General features: G+C 43.6%; 2 protein-coding genes across 11 annotated transcripts in view; one reads left to right on the top strand and one right to left on the bottom strand.

Moving 5' to 3' along the window:
• Nucleotides 1-3,855, top strand: part of ABI1 (abl interactor 1) — a 102,960-nt gene extending 99,105 nt beyond the window's left edge. For all 10 annotated transcript variants that reach the window (XM_081163234.1, XM_081163230.1, XM_081163232.1 and 7 more), the window contains one exon: nt 1,203-3,855. In XM_081163234.1, the coding sequence (XP_081019360.1) occupies nt 1,203-1,378 (176 nt within the window). In that variant the 3' untranslated portion in view covers nt 1,379-3,855. The remainder of the gene's footprint in view (nt 1-1,202) is intronic.
• Nucleotides 3,654-20,554, bottom strand: PDSS1 (decaprenyl diphosphate synthase subunit 1; the record flags this gene model as incomplete). Its single annotated transcript, XM_081163225.1, is given in 12 exon segments — nt 3,654-4,133; nt 5,083-5,163; nt 5,618-5,731; nt 6,325-6,405; nt 8,137-8,246; nt 8,341-8,452; nt 11,710-11,851; nt 13,965-14,095; nt 14,220-14,340; nt 16,444-16,508; nt 19,968-20,410; nt 20,413-20,554. Coding segments are annotated over 12 exon segments (1,683 nt in total). The 3' UTR covers nt 3,654-3,992.
• Nucleotides 20,555-21,612: the final 1,058 nt, after the last annotated feature.

Raw genomic sequence — 21,612 nt, 5'->3', positions numbered from 1 at the left:
TCTTTAGATCTTTGTCTGATTAGTGCAAAGGTTTGAAGATGTTTTCAAAGCATGTTTATCTCCACATGCTTAGAAACCGTCTTCATGATCAGAAGCCTTTATCTATTATCTCTGAGAATTATTGGAGAACAGGTGAGAGGAGAACAGACTGGAGGCGGGCAAATGTTGTCCCCATCTTCAAAAAGGGGGGAAAGGAAGACCCAGGTAATTATAGACTGGTGAGCTTGACATCGATACCAGGAAAGGTCCTAGAACAAAGAATTCAACAGTCGGTCTGTGAGCATTTAGAAAAGGATGCTGTGATTACTAAGTTTTTTTTCCAAGAATTAGTCATGCAGACCAATCTGATTTCTTTTGATGGAATTACAAACTTGGTGGATCAGGGAAATTTCAGTAAGGCTTTTGACAAAGTCCATTTTACCAGCAGGGAAGCTAGTAAAATGTGGGTTGAACGAGGTAACTGTTAAGTGGATTTGACTGACCAAACCCAAAGAGTACTCATTAATGGTTCCTTGTCATCTTGGAAAAAGTGACAAGTGGGTCCTGCAGGGTTGTCCTGGGCCCGTTGTTGTTTAACGTCTTTATAAATGACTTGGATGAAGGACTTGAGGGGATGCTCATTAAATTTGCAGATGACACCAAACTGGGAGGGGTAGCTAATGCTGCAGAAGACAGAATCAGAATTCAAAATGACCTTAACAGATTGGAGAACTGGGCGCAAGCTAACAAAATGAAACTGTCTTGCATCATGTTTGTCAATGTAGCTCGGTAGATAGTTTAGTTGGTAGACTTTTAATCTCAGGGTCATGGGTTTGAGCCCTGTGCTGGGCAAAAGGTTCCTACATTGCAGGGGGTTGGAATAGATGACCCTTGTGGTCCCTTTCCAATTCTACAATTCTATGTCCTTTGACTTGCCACCACTTCCCAAGGCATCAGACAGGTTTTCAGTACCGGGGATTGAATTTGGGACTTTGTAGTAGAGAGAGTGATCACATTATGATTAGAATACAGAAGATTCAGTTTAAATGTTAGGTTAGTCTTTTTCATGTTGCCATTATTGTGCGCCTGCCCTTTTTGTTATTTTGGTTTGCAAGTTAGATTCAGAAGTTGCTGAATTAGCAATATAGCCCCCACTCCCAACCTCAAGTGCCTTTGTGACTCACTTACAGGAAAGTAATTTTGTCTCTCTCCCCAATTCCCAGTTGTTGCCATATATGACTACACAAAGGACAAGGATGATGAGCTGTCATTCATGGAGGGTGCAATCATTTATGTTATAAAGAAGAATGATGACGGCTGGTATGAAGGTGTTTGCAACAGAGTGACTGGCCTGTTTCCTGGAAACTATGTTGAGTCAATCATGCACTATGCGGATTAAGTTCTCTCTTCAGGTCAGGTCTTATTCAATCATGCCATAATTATTTACAAAGGGTAACTAAAAGGTTAACAATTGTCTTAATGCTCTTTAAAATGTGCCCATCCTTTCAGGCCATACTGTTTAAATGGTATGATTGAATGTTCATCTGTAAGCATTTGTCTCTGCAGAGTTTGTAAAACGAGCAACTGTTTATTACTGATTATGCTTATTTACTTATGCATTGTTGATTTTTATGACCAGCCTAAATATTCTGGGGAAGTAGGGTATATAATATTTAATGACTCATGATTCAAATTGTGCCATTATTTTCTTTTTTCAGTGCAGCATGGTAAACTAACAACTATGTTAGACTAACATTAAATCTGATTGAAAAGTCTGATAGTGCTGGTCATTTACCTTTGTTTAGACTCTTGCTCATCCTCAAACTATAGTATTTGTTTAAAAGCATGCATACAAACTTATGTATTGAATTATACTTTTTTCTCTCCAAAAAATCCAAGATGCTTCCAATTTGTTGTAATCTTTTGCCTGGAGTACTCTTTCACAAAACCTATTCCAATTAGTCCATTTGAGTCTCTAAGGTGTCCATTTGAATCAAAGATGGGTGGTCTTATGATGTATGTGTAATTTGTACCTGAGTTTTTTATGAGTAAATTTGCATTGAATTTTTCCATTCATAAATACATAAGTGAACCAAAGGTCTTGTCCATTAATTTGTTGGCTTGCCTTGCAAAGCAAAGCAATACTAAAACATTGACTTGGCAAAAATCCCCCCGCCCCTTATAAGCAGGGACAATTTTGATGCAAGTGCAAAACTTAACATCCTCCGAGATAGGAAACCAAGTTTCTGCAAGCTCGTGATGCGTAAAATTACACAAAACTATTTGGCTTCGTTCATTGCGACAGTGAGTGATAACTGCTAGACACTTGCAACTCATGTCTCTTGTTACTCTTTTAAACAGAGGATCACAATGCTAAAAGGCTTATAGGGGAGTTTGCAGAGCAAAGGAGTCCTGGGCCTGGGAAATTGCATTAACATCTCTTCCTATAGTTCTTGGATGCTAGACTTAACTGGGGACTGACACGCAGCAGAAATCTGTGCCTATTCCCAGCTATCCACATATGATCAGAGCTGTCCAGGCTGATAGTGCTGATTTAGCATTAGATGGGCAACGTCATGCCATCTAATTGCATCTTTGGCACTACAGCTACAACACCAGGAATCAACAATGCATTCTTCCCTCCACCCAGTAGTCTTTTACTCTGGCAGTGGAGCTTCCTAAGGGGTGATTGCCTTTACCAGCTTGGGTGACTGTGGTTATTAAATGAAGCCACTTGGCCCTGGTTATGAGGCTACCAAGTTTTGTTCTCCGATCTTAACACATTCCACAACATGCAGAGTTGTGAGGAAGCTTATCACAAGTCACTGTCCTATCGGCCACCTCACTTAAAACGTGGAAGGTTGCATGTCCTGCTAAGATGACATTGTAGCACTGAAGGGATTTGCTACTGACTTGTCCACATCACTGTATTTAAAGACGGTTGCTGCCACAGCCATCCACAAAATACAAGGAGCATGTGAGCCCAGGTGGAGGCAGATACTACAGGAGAGATGATGCTGGTCCAGGAGTCCTACTGAAAGGAGCTAATCATATCCGCTCACGTAGGGAAGGACACAAGCAGTCACAGCCTACTTTGCTCTTCTAAGAAAGCAACACATGCACTTTGACACCTCCATTTTGAGCACAACGTCAGGTGACTTTTTTTGGTCTCTTTGTACAAAACTTGTATTACTTAGATAATCTAAGGCAGATTATGATTTAGTAAGGGATTTTTTTTTACTGTATGTAGTAAAGATTTATTTGGACTGAACTGTCTTAATGGGTATTAAAATTAAATGATGAAAGAGCAGGTGTACTGGCTGTTCGAGTGGTTACAGTTGTTTTATAGTGTGGCATTAAATACTGAAGCATCCCTTGCCGCCTTACCTTAAACAAACCTAACTATATTAAATGCTTTCTTGCCTTTTCCTAATTGTTAATCTGTTATTTCTGAGATCAGTTAGCAATCCGTAAAACCTATCTGTATTCCCTTTATAAATTGGAACATCTTAAAATTGTATATAACCTGTTTATTTACAAAAAAATATGTGCAGTCTTTTTATAATAAACCATACTCCTTTAATATTCTTGGTACTCTGAAACTAATAGGCAATTAGATCATTCTTAAGGTATCTTTCTTATACTCCCAGCACACACCAAGGCGTTTGCAAAAGTGATTTTCAACACATTGATTGTATTTATTCATTGTGGCCTTGGGTGTCAATATTGAACGATGTAAACAGTGCCCATGACAAAAACAGGAACCCCCCACCCATTAAAAATACAGGCACAAGGCATTGCTACCAGTTTAACAGACTGATCTTGTTTCATCATTTTTGTATGGCTTCCTTCAATAAAACATTTTTACTTCATAAACCTAGTTATATTTATTTCAGTGAGGATAACTTAAATTTTGGTAACTGCACTGGAAGCAAGCCAAGATGTTTCACCATGTAGATTTAGGCACAGTCTGGTAAATATCTCCTTCATTGCAACTCATTCTGGCAGCTGAGTCATTTGTCTCGGGCGATGACTATTTCTGCTAGTTGAATGAGGGCATCTCTTTCAGGGGATGGTCTGAGCTTGCTGATCTCTGTCATTGCTTTATGGCAGTAGCGCTGGGCGAGGTAGGTTGTTTGCTGCACACCATGACTCTGAAAAAGAAAAAGAAAAACACCCAAAGACTTTTAAGTAGAGAAGTTAGGCGGCCATGGGATCTTTCTTGCTCCCTCTTTCCTGTCAAATTTTGAAACTGATTCTAGAACATAAATTTTAGCAAAGGTGTTTTTAGAACTGTCCAAAACCACCATTCTGCAGAGCTCAAGGGCTCTGTAGGTTCGATGCTAGGGATTGAATCTGGGACCTTTTGCATCTCCAGAACCAACTGGGATAAACCTGCTGCCAGCAAGCCAGGAGAGCCACTGCCAGTGTAGACAATGTTAAGTTAGATGGACCAATGGTCAGATTTGCCATAAGGCAGCTTTTCTATGCTCCAAGCAGTTTAAAAGCTGAGGGACAAGCAAATACGCTGTCTGAATGTGCTCGACTACCTCTACACTCCTCCAAGGTGGTTATCTGTACTTAAAGCTTCAAGTAAATACATCTAGATTACAACAGAGCTGAATGCACCGGAAATGAGAAGCACAAAACTAATTTACACCAATGCTTACTGGACAGAACGTATCATGCTCACATTTTCTGCATTAAGCGTTCAGACTTGAGTGAACAGGTCCTGTTCTCCATAGGAGGTTAATGGTGAAAATCTGTTCTTGCAGTCACCTTATTGAAATATTTATACCCTGCTCAAGATAGCTTACAACAAATATTAAAACACGGGGCTTACTAAAACTTCTGAAATTCGTGTTTAAGTTGTTGGAGAAAACCACACATATCATTGATAGGTGATACCCAATATAAATTTGCTTTGTAAAATGAAGTGTTAAGAGTAAAGGCTAGAATCCTACACCAGGGCTTCAAAAATAATCATAAAACTTAATTCCAGATGAATTCCTATTAACTAAATCTATTGTACTGAACATTATTGTCTAGCAGCATTAGATACATGTATGAGCTGGTATTTATTTTAATCTGGTCTTGTCTTACCTGTAATACATACTCCCGGGCACGTTCAATGTCTCCTGGCAAACTGAATCGCCTCATTATCATGGCATTAATTTCTGGAAACTGAGAAGGAGAAAAACATTAACTTCCCCCAAAATGCAAGAGCTTAGCAACCAATAGGAGAGACGAACTACCTATTATCTTTTCTCACCTATGAACATCTCACAAGCAAAAGGCAGGCATATGGCTTGAACAAGGTAACATGAAGCGCTTCCACCCCTACTCGTCCTTAAATTTCAATATACAGTGGTACCTTGGGTTAAGAACTTAATTCATTTTGGAGGTCCATTCTTAACCTGAGGTAGCACTTTAGCTAATGGGGCCTGCCGCTGTGCTGCTGCCACGCGATTTCTATTCTCATCCTGAAGTAAAGTTCTTAACCCGAGGTACTATTTCTGGGTTAGCGGCGTCTGTAACCTGAAGCGTCTGTTACCCAAGGTACCACTGTAGATGTCTCTCAAGTAGCCAGCAGTACAAGTTTAACTTGGGGTGAAGACAGTATATTTATTAATCCTACCTGCTGACAAGCAAATAAGACAGGACCAGTGGCTATACCAAGCTTAAGGTCTGCTGACGTTGGCTTTCCCAGCTGATCAGAACAGGATGTAAAATCCAGCACGTCATCTATCAACTGCAAACAAACAGACACACGTCGAGACCAGTTAACAAGGATCTTAAAAAGAATTAGTTCATAACAATTATAATCATGGTATCCAGCTTTCACTTCTTTTCTGCCTGCCGAACAGGAGACAGTCTAAGCTTGCTGATCTTACTGCTTTATGGCACTGGCCCCAGTCATTTGTTGTCTCACAAGTCTAAAAGCTAGTTTCTTAGCCTATTTCCTTAGTATCTCTAAATACCAGAGATGTCAAACTGGTCAACCAGTCGATCCCCGGATGATCTTGTTCGATCACAGGATCCCTATTGATCTCCAGCAGCGATAAGCAATGGAGTGGAAGTCCCTCCCCCTCCCCACTGCCATTGCTCTTCTGTTGTTTGAAATTGGTATTTAGCTGACAAGTTAGAAAATGAGAGTAGTCTTCACCGCTGCATCGTCGTTCTAGGTGAGTGATGTCCCTCCCCCCCCAATAAAGCTAAGCTTTCCCCCTCCCTATAAAAGCTCAACCACTTTGGCTCTGCCCCATGGGTAGATCACTTCCAGAATTTTTATACTGGGAGTAGATCGCAGTCTCTTGGGAGTTGGACGTGCCTGCTATATACTACCTGAAATGCTATCCCGAGGTTTCTTCCATATTGGTATGCAATCTCATGCACCTCTGGATCAGGGCAACCTAGAATGGAAACCTGAAAGGGAAACACAAAAGAATTCTGTCATTAGTATCCATTGTGTGTATATGCAGCACATTAACAGTAAACAACTGAAGAGAGAAGACAGGCTTCATTAGCTGCACTGTTGACCACCCCCAGTCCCTGTTTATACACCCAGGCACGTACAAACTAGACCTATTTAAAAGAACACAAGGCCCATCTGAACTACAGCATTAAATATATATACATCTCTGAATTTAGATTGGATATATCAAATATTCATCATGGCCAAACTTCATTGCATGCACAGGGCTTGGAGTCTCCGAGATACAGAATGATGGGCTGCAATCTGATTGTTTGCCAATTACTAATGCAATGGCAGCCATGTCATTTGAGGCAACTCTGGTCCCAGCAATTGCCAGAAACTCAAGAGCAATTTCTTCTCCACAAAAAGGGCAGCGTTAAATTCACAAAACACAATGTAAAAAGTGGACACGATGGTCAAATAGGTGATTGTTTCATGCGAAGTCTGCCTGAGGCAGCCATTTTCTGCACTGAAGTTGCTACAAGCTGGTCTTCACGTGTGTGTGTGTGTGTGTGTGTGTGTGTGAGAGAGAGAGAGTGAGAGAGAGAGAGAGATGCTATAGTGATCATGTCTGATATCCCTTGGGAAGAAACATATTCAGAAGACAGGTACACCATGTTAAATCCCACCCCAATGCAAACAGTTGCACGAATTAACACATCTAGGACATAGCACTAGACTAGGGCTGCACTATACATTTAAAGCAGTATTGGAACACTTTGAACAGTCCCAAAGAATCCTGGGAACAAAGTTTCACTGTTACATCATTGGCAACTGCAGCTCTTGTGATGGGGACAGAGTATAGGGGCACTGTGACAACTGGCAGAATCATTTTCAATCAATCCCTTTCTTAATAGTTCCCAATACTTGACCTTTTTCACAGCTGCTGCACAAGAGCTGATGCTTTCAATGAACTATCCCCCACTCAATATCACTATCATGGTTAGTCACTCCTTTATGTACAGACCTCATCAATGCATATAGGTGAAGTCAGGCATTTTTGTTCCAATGTGCATCATTCTATACACTTAAACAACCCTAGAGGTCTGCTAATAGCAGTAAGAATGAACAATACTAGGGAACTCTGCATCCTAGCTCAAGTGTCTCTAGTACAATTTAAGCAACAGCACAAGTGAGTATCTGAAAGCAATATGGAAATCAGCCATTGTGACAAAGGAAGAGCCAAACCAGGATTTAAAATGCAGCTTTATACCCATTGAAGTTTTGGCAATATATGATTTGGACGTTTTAGGCTGCAGTCCTAACTCCACCCACTTGGGAATAAGCCCCACTGAATTCAGCAGGACTCATGCCTACTCAGAACTGCACTTTAAGTTAGGAAGTCTTCCAAAATAGATGCATAAAAGAAAGAAAGATGACATTACAACAAGGAATGGCAAAGTACAGCAGCCACCAATGGCACTAGCCATCAAGACATCGTTTTTTTTAATATCCTCCTTTGACTCATTTCCTAACATTGTGAGACTGAGATAAGCAAAGAGTGCTAAGTTACTAATGTGCTTCACTCCTTTCAGCATGAGACACATACTGGAGAGGACTTTGGGCCCCTTAAGCCTGAAGAGCTAGTAAGAGAAAGCTCTGAAAAGGCTGCAACCCCCCCCCCAAGTTTCCCACTGATGCATCATGGTATATGAACAACAAGAAAGACGGAACGTACATACTGCTTTACAGCTGTTTGCTATAAGACTCGCAGTCTTCTTAAAGGTCTTTTCGAGGTAGTGAGCAAATCTCTCGTTTTCGTTTTCTTTGGAACCCATCTGAAGAAATTCGCCTAAAAAAAGATGAAGAGCCCAACATTGCCATTCAACTGCTGCCTAGACAAAAATGTCTCAGTTGCTTCTAGAGATTTTGTTAAAATGCCTTACCATGCACCAGATCCTCAATCACACATGTTATCACAGAAACAATGGTTGCGCTTCCAATACGTGCTAATGCTAAAGAGGCTGCAGAAAGGATGAAATCCCCAGCTAGGACTGCCTGGAAAGGAAGAATTTGTTTTAAAAGAGAAGCAGCATACATACAATACTGAAATTGATTTCTCTTTAATGCAGCAGGAGGAGGGGGGGGGGAAGAGAGGCGTTTTCAATTTACAGTCATTTTTGTGTGATTTATTTTTTTCTCCGGATTTATTCAAAGGTATTCCCTTTACAGATACCTGAATGAGAGTGAAGTCTTACCCTGGCACCAAAAATATGTCGGTGTCAATGCCAAGCAGGCCTCAATAGCATGAGCATTTCACAGGTGTGGGGGCCACCACTGAAAAGCCTCTCCATGTTGCTGCCCCTCTGAGCCTCTCTTGGCACTAGACAACTCTTGTAATATCCAGCTATATTCTTAATGGGAGAAGCAGTCAGTCAGAAGTTTTGGTCCCAAGCCATATAAGGCTATATAAAAGGGGTGGGGAACCTTTTCTGGGTAGTGGGCCAGATTGTTATCCCTGGCAGGGCTTCCCCTGTCAGTCACTATGATGGCAAGTGATGTGCTTTGAAGTCCCAATTGCTGGGACCTTCAATGCTGTTTGAAAGACTTCTGCTATTGGAAAGGGCTTTCAGACTGCACTCCTGTTTGATCCTCTGGAAGCTCAAATGGGAGCGGGTGCGGGGAGGGGAACTCTCTTGACAATCCTTTGAAAAAGCAGCTGTTTTTCCTCAGGTGATCAGGAGGACAGAGAAAAAAACCCGCCTTCTGGAAGGACCGGCTACTCGCAGGGAATCCCCTGCATAGCTGATCCTTTTAAAAAGTAGCTGCTTCCCAAAGGGATGCTTGCTTTGGCTGCCCATGCCTGTTCCCAGGATGGGACAGGCACACACAGTGAAACTGAGTTCCTTGGAGACTGCTGCACACTGCTTTTTCAACTTCCAATTTCAAAAGTTCAAAGAGCAGTGCTAGGCAAAGGAAGTGGTTTCGACACACTCTTGCCACCCACCAGCAGAGGAACAATCAGGAGACTACTTGAAGCTTCTGAGAGTTCCTTTTAAACCCTGCCCTTATCTGTCCTAATAAGGTGGGGGGTGCCGTCCCCCTAAGTCTGGCAGGCTAAAGAAGCCTGAAGGGAAGCCTGATGTGCCAAGATTGGCCAGCGGGCCAGAGGTTCACCACTGCTGCTTCACAGGTTAAAACTAGCACTTTGAATTGGGTCCAAAAAGGTGTAAGCAGCAGCTGCAGTTGTGCCAATACTGGTGTAATACGGTCCACATCAGCAGCCTGGCGACTGCTCTCTGCACCAACTGCGGTTTCCAAACAGCCTTCCAGGGCAACCCAGTGCCCAGTGCATTGTGGTAATTAACCTAGAGATTACCACAGTATAGGTCCCTGGAGCCAAGCTATCCCTGTCCAGATATGGGTATAGCTGGGCCACCAGCTCAAGGTGGTAGAAGGCACTACACACCACAATGTCTGCTCAAGGGACAGAATAGAACCTCTAAGCCAGGAGTCTGCTATTATGCTCACTAGCAGTGTAAAGAGAGGTCAGCTCAGCTGCTACATGTGATGATTTTATTATTTATTTGAAAAGCCATTCTGCCCTTTCTCCAAAGGAGCCCAGACCAGCAGGCAAAAAAACCAATACAAGCATTTAATCAAAAAGAAACAAAATATCCCCAACAGCTAAATAATTTCAAGGCTGCCATGAACAATAACTTTCAACCATCATATTTATTACTTGAAATGCCAAGTACAGCTTTTAATTGTTCAGACCAAGATAATTTTCCATGGCTGCTTTCGCTTGCAGAAGTTGAAGGACAGGGCTAAGTCCACGTCCTTCTCATGCCTCCAAACCAGCTGTGAGTTGCATGCAGATGAGGAGGCCCTGCCCAGCCAGATCAACAGGTGTGCTTACCAAGTCAATGGGGCCTGAAAGAGCATCGGTGTCAGTTACGCACATGAAGCACCATTGCTGGATTAGATTAAATTGGAACCAGCAGGTGCACCATTAAGATGTGCTCCTTTCTTTCCCACTGGATATCAGGGAAGATTGTGACACAAACACAGCAAGATCTCGGCACAAAGAACTCCTTTTATTAACCTAAACTCTGCCCCAGCTGACACATACATAGCTGAACTGCCCTTCCTGCTCTGTTATCCTGTCTCATCTCCCCACTACTACTGCAATTCCCACCCATAATTCTAGCTCACGTGTTTCAAGAATTCAAGGAAAGTGGAAGAGGTGAGTGGTCAACAGGGCTGTAACAAACTGGGGCCAAGAGACAAAGGGTGGGGAGGACATTCTGCAGAAGAAGGTGCCGGATCGGGCATGGTCAATGTGGTGCCCTCTAGATGTTGGTGGACCACAGATCACCCTTGATCACCAGCCATATTTTCTGGCCACTGGGAGTTGCAGTCCAACAACATCTGGAGGGCACTGTGTTGGCTACCCCTGGATAAATTGGTTTCCCCCCCTCATCACTCCACCCACAAGATAAGGAAAGGGGAAGCAGCACTCCAAGAATTCAAGGTATTTGCCCAGACGGGTTATTTTATCAGCTTCTCTTCAGATAATTTCCTGTTTTTCCAGCCTTCTGCTAAACCTGCTTCTCGGGACTAATTCAAAGATTCCATTTTCAGAAAAGTATGATGGGGCACCTCTTGCACCCCCCCCCCCGACTAAGTGTCAAAAGGTCCTGGGAGAATATCTCAAACTATGCTGCAAAATATTTAAGCTTGGTTAGAACTACTGCTGTGTTTGTCCCAGAGAATGATCATATCCACTTAATTGCTTGGGCTCTACCCAGTAAAAGTTAAGCATTTTGACATCCCATTGATCTCAATGGGATCGTGAGAGGCATGTGCTTAAATATCTCCTATTGGAATGAATGGGAGCTTAAAGTGCTTAACTCTGTGTAGAAAGTTCTGAATGTGACCTATAATGATATAAAATATGATCAGCTTTTGTTGGCAAATTAGGAGGCAGGCCTTCGGGTGCAAGGAACACTTTTGCCCCTTCATTTCAGGAAGTGCTCAACTTTGGCTAGACTATGCCGTGCTCAGAACAAATGTATTTAATTTTGCATGCCAAGTGTTCTGTGCAATTCAAAAGCATGCAAGCAATTAACATAAACTGTTGCAAATAAAAAACACCCGTAATTATTTAATCTTAAAAGCAATAGATAAAACCTGCCTCGTTTGCTTTAGTCATCCTCACAGCCTGTATACTTTCCCTACAGCTTCCCATGTAAACATCCCTCCAAATACAAAAAATAAATAAAAAATCACTGCATCGCTACAAACACACTCACCTTCCTTTCCCCCCAAATGTGATTGACTGTTTGTTTTCCTCTCCGTGAATTTGCATCATCAATAACATCATCGTGAAGGAGAGTAGCTGTATGGATCATTTCTGTAATTACTGCTATAGAACGCTGGCTTGCCTGTACTTCCCTGAAATCGGAGTGAAAGAGACAGCGGAAGCTGAGCAAACCAAGCACGCTAGGACACGTTCACCAGCTCAGCAGTTTTGGATAGCAATGGCTTGTTCTGCATTTGTGACAAATAGTTTGGAATCCAGTGTCTCTGTAGTTCACTTCCTCATCCAAACTTAATCCAATTCTTCTCCAGCAGCATCAGGCAGTTGGTTTTTATGGGCAGGTATGGGGAAGTCAGAAGTTATTACGATCATCATCATCATCATCATCATCAGACCACCTTCCTTACAGACTGTCTTGGGTGTTAAGATCAGCAGAGTGGCCCCTGCCCTAAGAATTCTTTTTTTGGGGGGGTGGTGGCCCAGGAGAGCATTCCTTCCCTATAGAAGGGCACCTGGGTAATAAATTTAATAATAATTTATAGAAATACACAGCGGTGCAGGACAAACGCATGAAGATAAATTATTCCCTCTTGTATGGAACGTAAGAACTTGGTCAGCTAATGAAGCAAACTTGAAATTGTTTATTCATAAAACACAGGAAATCCGTTTTTTTACAGAAGGTTGGGCTGGCAACTAAACTAGCTTTTAAAAGGGATTATATATACCAGCCTTCCTCAACCTGGTGCCCTCCAGATGTTTTTTATGACCACTTCCATTAGTCCCAGCTACCATGGCCATTTGGGCGGGGGCTGATGGGAGTTGCAAGCCGAAACTTTGGAGACCACCAGGCTGGGGAAGACTGAGACAGAATATATTGTTGAATATTAGCGATGGAAGCAAAAAATGGAGCTCTCATGTTCCGTGGCAATATGCCTCCAGGTGACAGGAGCAAAGAGACAGCTATCTCCACCAACCTCTGCGAAACGTTTCCTTGCAGAATCCAGCTGACCATGACAGAAACAGAACCCAGTGCTAGATTATCTAAAGACCCACTTCGAACATTTTGTCAGTGAAATTTAAAACACTTGGCCAGTGAATTTCCCACAGCACCAACAGCAGCAGCAGCAGCAGCAGCACTAAGGGGATAAGATATTAACTTGTCCTACTGAAACCCACGCAAAAAAACCCCAAAAACCTTTCTATAGCCAAAAGCTATAAAGTGGGCATCAAGTCAGCCTGTGGCTGTGATCCTTACCCCACTTACCTGGGAGTAAGCCCTGCTGAATTCTACAGGACTTACTCCCAAGTAGACATGGTTAGGACAGCACTGTAAGGTCTAAGTTTTATTCAGAGAGGACCCACTGAAACTAATGAACATGATTAAAGGTAAAGGGAACCCTGACCGTTAGGTCCAGTCGCGGACAACTCCGGGGTTGTGCGCTCATCTCGCTCTATGGGCCAAAGGAGCCGACTTTTGTCCGCAGACAGTTTTTCCGGGTCATGTGGCCAGCATGACTAAGCCGCTTCTGGAGAACCAGAGCGGCACACAGAAACGCCATTTACCTTCCTGCTGGAGTGGTACCTATTTTATCTACTGGCACTTGACGTGCTTTCAAACTGCTAGGTAGGCAGGAGCAGGGACGGAGCAACAGGAGCTCACCCCGTCGCGGGGATTCGAACTGCCGACCTTCTGATCAGCAAGCCCTAGGCTCTGTGGTTTAGACCACAGTGCCTAAGTTGGGTCTATTACTTACAGTAGGTCCAGTCCGAGGAATACCACCGTAAATCCCACACTTCCTTTCCTTGCCATACGGCCACTTTAGACTCACCTGGAGCTGTGCCTGCTGCTCCTTCCCTCACTTTTTATACCAGTTTCCTAGTGCGTCACATATGAGTGTGCCAAAGAACACTGGGAGCAACTCCTCTGCCACACTACAATTTGGGGCAAAGGTTTGCCCATACTATGCTCAATGCTTGTGCCAACAATTCTAGATATTTATATATTGGGCTAATGGAATTCTGGCCTTTTCCTTTCTTGTTTTTAGAATGAAATTGAGGGGAAGAAGGGGGACAATGGCACCCTTTGCAATGCTGTGTACAGTTTGGGAAAGATTGAAAAATGCATAAATTGTGCAGTTGCAAACATGCTGCTTAACTCCTGCTGTTATTGCTAGCAAGTGACTTTTTTTTTTTAGCCAAGTGGATTTGAAATTGTAAGAACTTTAAAAATACAGGTTAGGTATTTACCCGGAGTTATTATGATGAAAATTGCACGCTCTAGCCATTAGCACCACAATCATTGGTCGAAAAGCCTTCCCTTTGCCATCAAAGTAATATTCACACATTTCCTTCAGTTCTGTAGTAGATACCCATAATTCCTGTAAACAAACAAAAATGCAGTTTTAAAGTTGAGCAGTAAATCTGGAAATAGGTTGATGCAATGTTATGGCTCTTTGGAAGAGAGATTACAGCACTTCATACCAGACACCAAAGAGCCCTTACCTTTTTAATATCTTCATAGAGATTATTCAAGTCTTTGCTTCCCAGTTTAAAAGGATCCTTATATTTTTCATCACTAACCGCTGTACCACAGCTGTACAATCGCAGCGTTGTGTGGTGAAACCTGGCGACAGCATTATTTGAAAGAATTTAGAGAGGTAAAATACAGGTTGGATTTGTGTTTCATTTTACAGAGCATACAAAATACTGGCCTGATTTGCATGTTGTGCTAAGCCAAAGCTAAGGCATAGTTTATTAAACAAACTATGCTTAAAATCACAAGTTGCCCCACATGATTTGTTCTCTAAAAATTTGGTTTCTTTCTCTCCTCCCCCCCCCCTCATTTCTCACCTACTTTGTACTTGCCACCCTATATCACAAAAGCCTCTGCAGCACCTTGTACTGGTGTTCATGTCTCCATGCCCATTCCTACTGGGCAGCTGCAAGAGCAGAGGTAGGGAAATTGTCCCCGAGTTCTGTGCCTGCTCTCATCCATAACAGATTCCCACCCAAATTTCTCAGTGGTTTCTTAAACCTTTCCTTTCTTAAACTTTTATCCCTGCACCTGCCAGTTCACCTCAACGTCACTCTGTTACACTACCCCCTCTCCTTTGATGGTACTCAAATTAGCCACTGAACTTAATGGGGTTCACTTGTGAGTAGACAAATGCTGTAATGTGGATATAGGAGAGGGCAGGAAAGAAAATGGTATTTTGAAAGGGGTGGGGGGCAGGAGATAATCCCCTAATTGGCTGCTGGTGGAGGGAGAGCGTAAGATAAATTTGTTGAGGGCAGATTGGCACACTGTATGTAGTTTAACAAGCTGAGGCTGAAATATTTTTTCTTACTTTCAGAACATTTCTACAAGCTCCTTTAGACAGCTATAACCTGTAAAATGCTATCAACAGTCTTTCAAGCAGTAAAAATTTGAGCTTTGCAGCAAAGGTGGGGCAGGACAAAACAGAGGTCTCATTTAAGATTTCATCTGCACTATGTGCTAGAGCTATGACATGATATTTCTTTTTCTTTTTGGTGTGTACACATAAATAATTTCAATAAAAATAGCACAGCACCAGCCCTTTCATTAAAAGCAGTCAGTTTCCAAACATCTAGTTTGGTGGTCAAAAGATAAGGATTTATTGTCTTGCTTTATTACACCCTACACGATAAATGGTAATTATAGACTAATGAATATTTGCTGCAATCAAGGCACTCAATATGTAATTGAGTATCTGGTACTACTCTAGTTCATTTTGCTTACGTGGAACTTGTGCATGCAAGCAAGCCTATTTAAGCTTATAGTACAGGAACAGTGGACCCATATTGTACCCACACTAATCTTGTGGCAAATGTGGAAGAATTCTTGCAGCAGCTTGTTCCAAATAACTCAAACAGTATTCAGAAGAGGACAGCTGGGCAATAAATCTCAGGAACATGGATACAGCTTGTACTCTGTCACCCAGAAGTGAAGTGAAGACATGTTTGGAACACACAACTAGGTATGCAGAAAGACTCGCTGTGCACTTAAGAAATGTGGACTCTTCGGCAAGATGTGCTTCAGAATGAGGTGAATACTGCAACTGGTGCACTTGATGGGGGCCTTCCCTTCAATATGTAACACTGGGATAAGAATCCCTACCAATCGGTAGCTGAGCTAGGGAAACTTCCTTCTCTTGATTCTGAACTGACACATTTTACCTCAATCTAAGTATTGTTTCAACTTAAGGAGCATGTTATTGGCCTGACATTCCTACTGCACTTATTTACTACATCTTGCCACTGGTTCTTCAGCTTCCACTTAAAAACAGGAGTAAAGTCGCTTGGTGAAGCTTTTACATGTTCAAAGGCAAAGCAGGTTGCTGTCCTAGAAGGCTTGTACAGGAGGACCTTTTAATAGGATATGCTCCAAATATGGTAGCTATCCAGCCCAAAGACGTTACAATATGCAAGGAGGAACTCGAAATCAAATCAATGTTATGAAATAGAAGATGAACACTTATGTCGTATAAAACAGGGGAAGAGAGAAATAGCTTGATCCCATACCAGTTAGTTTATTGAATGTATAAATTGCTTCCCTGAACCTGCTTTGGTTATATTGTATCAACATACAGCATTATATAGATCATGATAGCACCCATAACTGCAGGACTTCTAAAAATATTCACCCAGGTTACCTAAAACCCACTCCTATATATGGTGCAATACAATGGCAAGGTCTTCAACTTACCGCCAAAATATACTACGAATTTTTAAAATGGATAGAGCCGAACTTCTCCCAAGAAAATCAGGTCTCTGTCCAGAGGAAAAAAGAAATGAAACATTAGTGAGCATACATTTACAAACCACATTTCACCTAACTTTTATTTTATTTCAGTTGAGTATTTATATTCTGCCTTCTACACTACTTAGGACATCTTACAGCATTCTAAATTATAATTTCATTAAAACAATGCAGAATGATTGCAAAAAGACAGTGCCAACAGTTAAAAGAATTGCAAGAATATTGTCTAACTTGCAAGAGCCTCTTGGAAGAAAATGGTTTTCAATAACTACAGGGGTGGAGGAGTGTGAGAGGGGACCAACCACACTTCATAGGGCAAGGTGTTCTATAGTCTGGGTGCAACCACTGAGAAGGTCCTTTCTCTTGTCCCACTTAGCTGTGCTTCCACCCTTGTGGTTGCAGACCAGAAAAGATCCTCTACTTCTGATCTTAGGATTGACATTGTTTCAGCCCCAAGACCTCTAATCATTTGGTTTACCAGATAAAACTGTGTGCCTGGCTCCACACCAGTGAGCTTCTTACCCATTTAAAGTCTGAGAAAAGGTTGAGACAATCTTGGGGAGAATCCAGGACAGTATGGGAGGAAACAATCCCCAATCTATATAGGACTTAAGTCATTTAGGGTTTTAAAGATAATGACCAAACACTTTGAATTATGCCTGAAAGCAAGCAGGTAACCACTGCAACTGTTTCAGGATAGGTGCAATGTGATCCTGTGGGTGAGACCCCCCAACATGTTTGTAGCTGCATACTGGGTGAACAGAAGCTTCTGAAGCAAGGATTGTTGAAAGTTAGCACCATGTAGAGTGAGTTGCATTAATTCAACCTACATGCAACCAAGGCAAGTGATAATGTTGTCTTGTTTCCAAGGCTGCATTAATACGTGCCTTGCAAACAAGACAGCAATAGTTACTGGCTCCCACGGCTTGAAAAGTGAGATGAGTGCTGCACCCCATAATCGCCTTTGACTGGACTTAACCACCCAGGGGTCCTTTACCTTTACCTTACACCACTTTGGCACTTCATTTGCATTCAGTCATAGTTTCCTGTTTGATTCAAACTGATGAACCCTTGTTGAATGTCAGTTATGTTGCTGATGTTATGAATAGGCTTTTAGAATTGTGCAGAATGGTTCTAAGTGATTGTTCCCAAGATCTCCAAGCATCTATCTTAAAGGAATCTTTGGGGAGCCCATGGTTCTAAAGCAGGTATGGGGAACCTGTAGCCCTCCAGATGTGTTTGGCCTCCAACTATCTTCAGCCCCCAGACAACATGTCAGGAATGATGGGGTTGTAGTCTTCAATATTTGAAGGCCATGAGGTTCCCAATGCCAGTTGTAAGGGCTGCTTTAGATAATTTTTTAAACTTAACCTTGAGTACACAAGAACATGCCTCTACTTAAAAAAAAATATTAACATCAATATCCTGCCTATTCTGCAAAGGCACTTGGCAGCAGCTAGTAACATAAAAGAGCTAAATATAATAATTAAAGGTATAAATCTAAACAAGCCACAAACAGCAAATTAACAAATAATAATACAGAAGAAAAAGCCACCCCCAATACAGCAGCTCAGAATCCCAAGTGCCCTCTGAAGTGAAGCTGCTTGCTACCAAAGGCTGACAGCAAAGCTGGAAGGATGATCTAGCACCTCTGTGTGGAAAAAGGCCTGCTCTAGATCAGGGCGGCCCACCAGTTCATACCAGCGTTTGTCTTCAGACAGCTTTTCAGGCCATGTGGGCAGCATGACTAAACGCTTCTGGCGCAAAGTGGTGTATAAGGAGAGGAGAAGAAATGCTTGGCCCGAACATTCATTTCCATGGTTTATGAAGATACAATCATCTGAACAGAGCCAATGAATTGTACTTTCCCCCAAGCTCCAAGCCCATTCAATGGATGAGTATTGACTTGTTCACTGTTGTTCCTTCTCACAACTCAAAATCTATCATTCGCACACTGCTACCAATATTCTGAAGGGCTTCATAATGCATCTTGCATAAAAGCACAGCAAATTGTGGGGCAATAATTTCACTCCCTGTCCCCACTGAACAACTTCTTGAATATTGCACACGCAACCAAATATTACACAGATAAAAGGCTTCTATTCCAAGACCGCCATCTGAAAGGGACTTTACACTGGTGATGAATGGCCCAGCTGTTCTATGTATCCATGTTACCTGCACTGACCCAAGGACAACACTCTCTCCTCTTGTGTTTCTCAACAAGTGGCATTCAGAGGCATACTGCTTTCAACAGCAGAGGGAACAGTAATCAAGCTGGTAGTCAGTGATAGCCTTAGCCTTCGTTATTTTGTCTAATCACTGAATTGTAGAGTTGGAAAGGGACCCTGAGAGTTATCTAGTTCAACCCTTTGCAATGCAGGAATCTCAACTAAAGCATCCATGGCAGATGGCCATCCAACTTCTTTTAAATCTTTTAAAGCCATCCAAGCTGGTGGCTATCTCAACAGGATATATGAATGAAATAAAAACATTCCTCTGAATTGTAGAACCATAGAGTTGGAAGGGGCCATGAGGATCATCGTGGTCTAGATTCATCTCTAGACCAACCCCTTGCAATCCAGGAATCTTTTGCCCAACGTGGGGCTCGAACCCACAAACCTGAGATTAAGAGTCCCATGCTCTGCAGACTGAGCTATCCCCTCAGGTTTGTGCTCATTTTTTTAAACTCCCTACCCCTACCTTTCCTTTTAAAAAAACAGCCCCTTATCTTTCCCAAGGTTTTGTGTACATGAAAATCCCATGCTGCCTCAACCCAAAATGTCAATCTGGTCAAGCATCAGTGACCAAAGCACCCCAAAGTTCTGAGGGCAAGAGACCTACTCCATTGCCTTAAATATCCAGAGCAGTGGTTCGGGGCAATTTGATTTTTAAGGGGGGCAATTCAAGAATGAGTTATTTACAGTGAATGGCCTTTTAGGCTTCCTCCATGTGAACAGGATTTCATTTTTTGAATAGGAAGAATTATATGTTGGGGTGTGTGTGTGTGGAATCAGGATTTTAGAGATGCTTAGGTAGGGCATGGCCAAAAAAGGGTTTGTAACCACTGCTCTGGAGAGAGGGGGATACCCCTGAAGATACAAGTGCAATTTAGCTCGCGTGGACAGTAGCCACGGACAGATGCATCCTCCGCGGATTTGCCAAATCCCCTTGCAAAGCCCTCCAAGCCGGTGGCCATCATCCCTGCACCTCCTCGCAGCAAACGCAGCAGGAAGTCCTTTTCCTCAGTCCTGAATTTACTGCCCATCATTTTAAGGAGTGTGAGGAGGGGTGGAAACACCACCAAAACCTCTCCAATATTCTCCCTTTATTCCCTCGTCATTTTACGGACCCTTAAGCATCTTCTCTCCCCTCCCTGAACCTGAAAACGAAACAGCCCGGAGATCCCGCTAGCGTTTCCTCACATTCATTCCGACGTGACCTCCATTCGCCCCGGCGCGCCGCCGACTTACCTCCGCCTTCCACGCGGGCGCCGCCGGCCCCACAGCCCGCCGCTGCCTTCCGGCGCCGTTAGCGGAGGAGCCCAAGGCCCGCCCGGAACCGGCGAGCCACGCCGCCCGGGAAGAGCCGGCGCAGCGACAGCAGCAGCGGTGCCACCAGCCCAATGCCATGGCCGCGTCGTCCTCGGCGCCAGGCCTGCTTCTCCCGCCGCTGCTCAAGGGCCGCCTCCCCTCGCTGAGCAGCTGAGGCGACCCGGACGCGGAAATACCCGGCCTAGGCAGCGCGGCGGGAGATGGGCGAGAAAGGAAGGCTGCCCACGCCGCCCTCAGGCGCCGCCCCGGCCTGCAGCCCCGGAGCGAGGAGTGGGACTCTCCTGAGGGAGTGGCCGGCGGGGCGGAGGGCGGAGGGCCGCGCCTGCAGTGTGAGAAGGAGCCCGGCTTAGAGAGAGAAGGGGGGAGGAAGGCCGCCTTGCTTCCCGCGTGTCTCTCCAGAAGAGCCGCCTCTGATTTTGCCGCGTTTCCTCCTGCGCCTTTAAGCAGGTGCGGCCCAGGCAGAGGTCCCACAGGTGAAGTTGATGCCCCCTACATCCCTCGGGCATTTAAAGGTTCTTCCTTTGTGGCCATTGCCTTGTTCTTTATATCTGAGGACAAGTAGGGACTTATTCCATATTTATTTCCCACAGGTGAAGTGGTCCTCGGGCGCCTGTGCTTTGGTGGCAGGAGGTGCTGATTCGCTCACTGAGTTCCCCCTGCCTTGTTGTGCAAAGAGCATCACAGAGCCTAGGATCAGAAGGTCGTAGTTCGAATCCCCGCAGTGGGGTGAGCTCCCGTTGCTTGGTCCCTGCTCCTGCCAACCTAGCAGTTTGAAAGTACGTCAAAGTGCAAGTAGATAAATAGGTACCGCTCCGGCAGGAAGGTAAACGGTGTTTCCATGCGCTGCTCTGGTTCGCCAGAAGCGGCTTAGTCATGCTGCACACATGACCCAGAAGCTCCCTTGGCCAGTAAAGCGAGATGAGTGCCGCAACCCCAGAGTCGGCGACAACTGGACCTAATGGTCAGGGTTCCCTTTACCTTTACCCGACCCATATGGCTGGGTTTCCCCAGCCACTCTGGGCAGCTTCCAACAGGATATTAAAAAATAAAAAAAATAAAAAATTAAACATTGAAAACTTCCCTAAACAGGGCTGCCTTCAGATGTCTTCTAAAAGTCAGATAGTTGTTTATTTCCTTGACATCTGGTGGGGGGGCATCCACAGGGCAGGTGCCACCACCGAGAAGGCCTTCTGCCTGGTTCCCTGTAACCTCACTTCTCGTAGTGAGGGAACCGCCAGAAGGCCCTCGTAGCTGGACCTCAGGCTGAATGATGGGGGTGGAGATGCTCCTTCAGGTATACTGGGCCGAGGCTGTTTAGTGCTTTAAAGGTCAGCACCAAAACTTTGAATTGTGTTTTGAAATGAGGAGAGTTACAAACATCCTTTAAAGGTTCTTCCTTTGTGGCCCATTGTCTTGTTCTTATATTTGAGGACAAGTTGGACTTTTATTCCATATTTATTTCCTTTTTTGACGTTCTGCTGTTTCTCCCAAGGCAGCATGCATACGTATATGGCTCTCTTCCTACTTCATTTTGTTCTCACGACGACTCTTGTGAGTCAAGCTT

Source organism: Podarcis bocagei (assembly GCF_964188305.1).
Source record: "Podarcis bocagei genome assembly, chromosome: 12".
In the NCBI taxonomy this organism is placed as follows: Eukaryota; Metazoa; Chordata; class Lepidosauria; order Squamata; family Lacertidae; genus Podarcis; species Podarcis bocagei.
The sequence above is the reverse complement of the archived record's forward strand: the minus strand, read 5'-3'. Positions and strand labels throughout refer to the sequence as shown.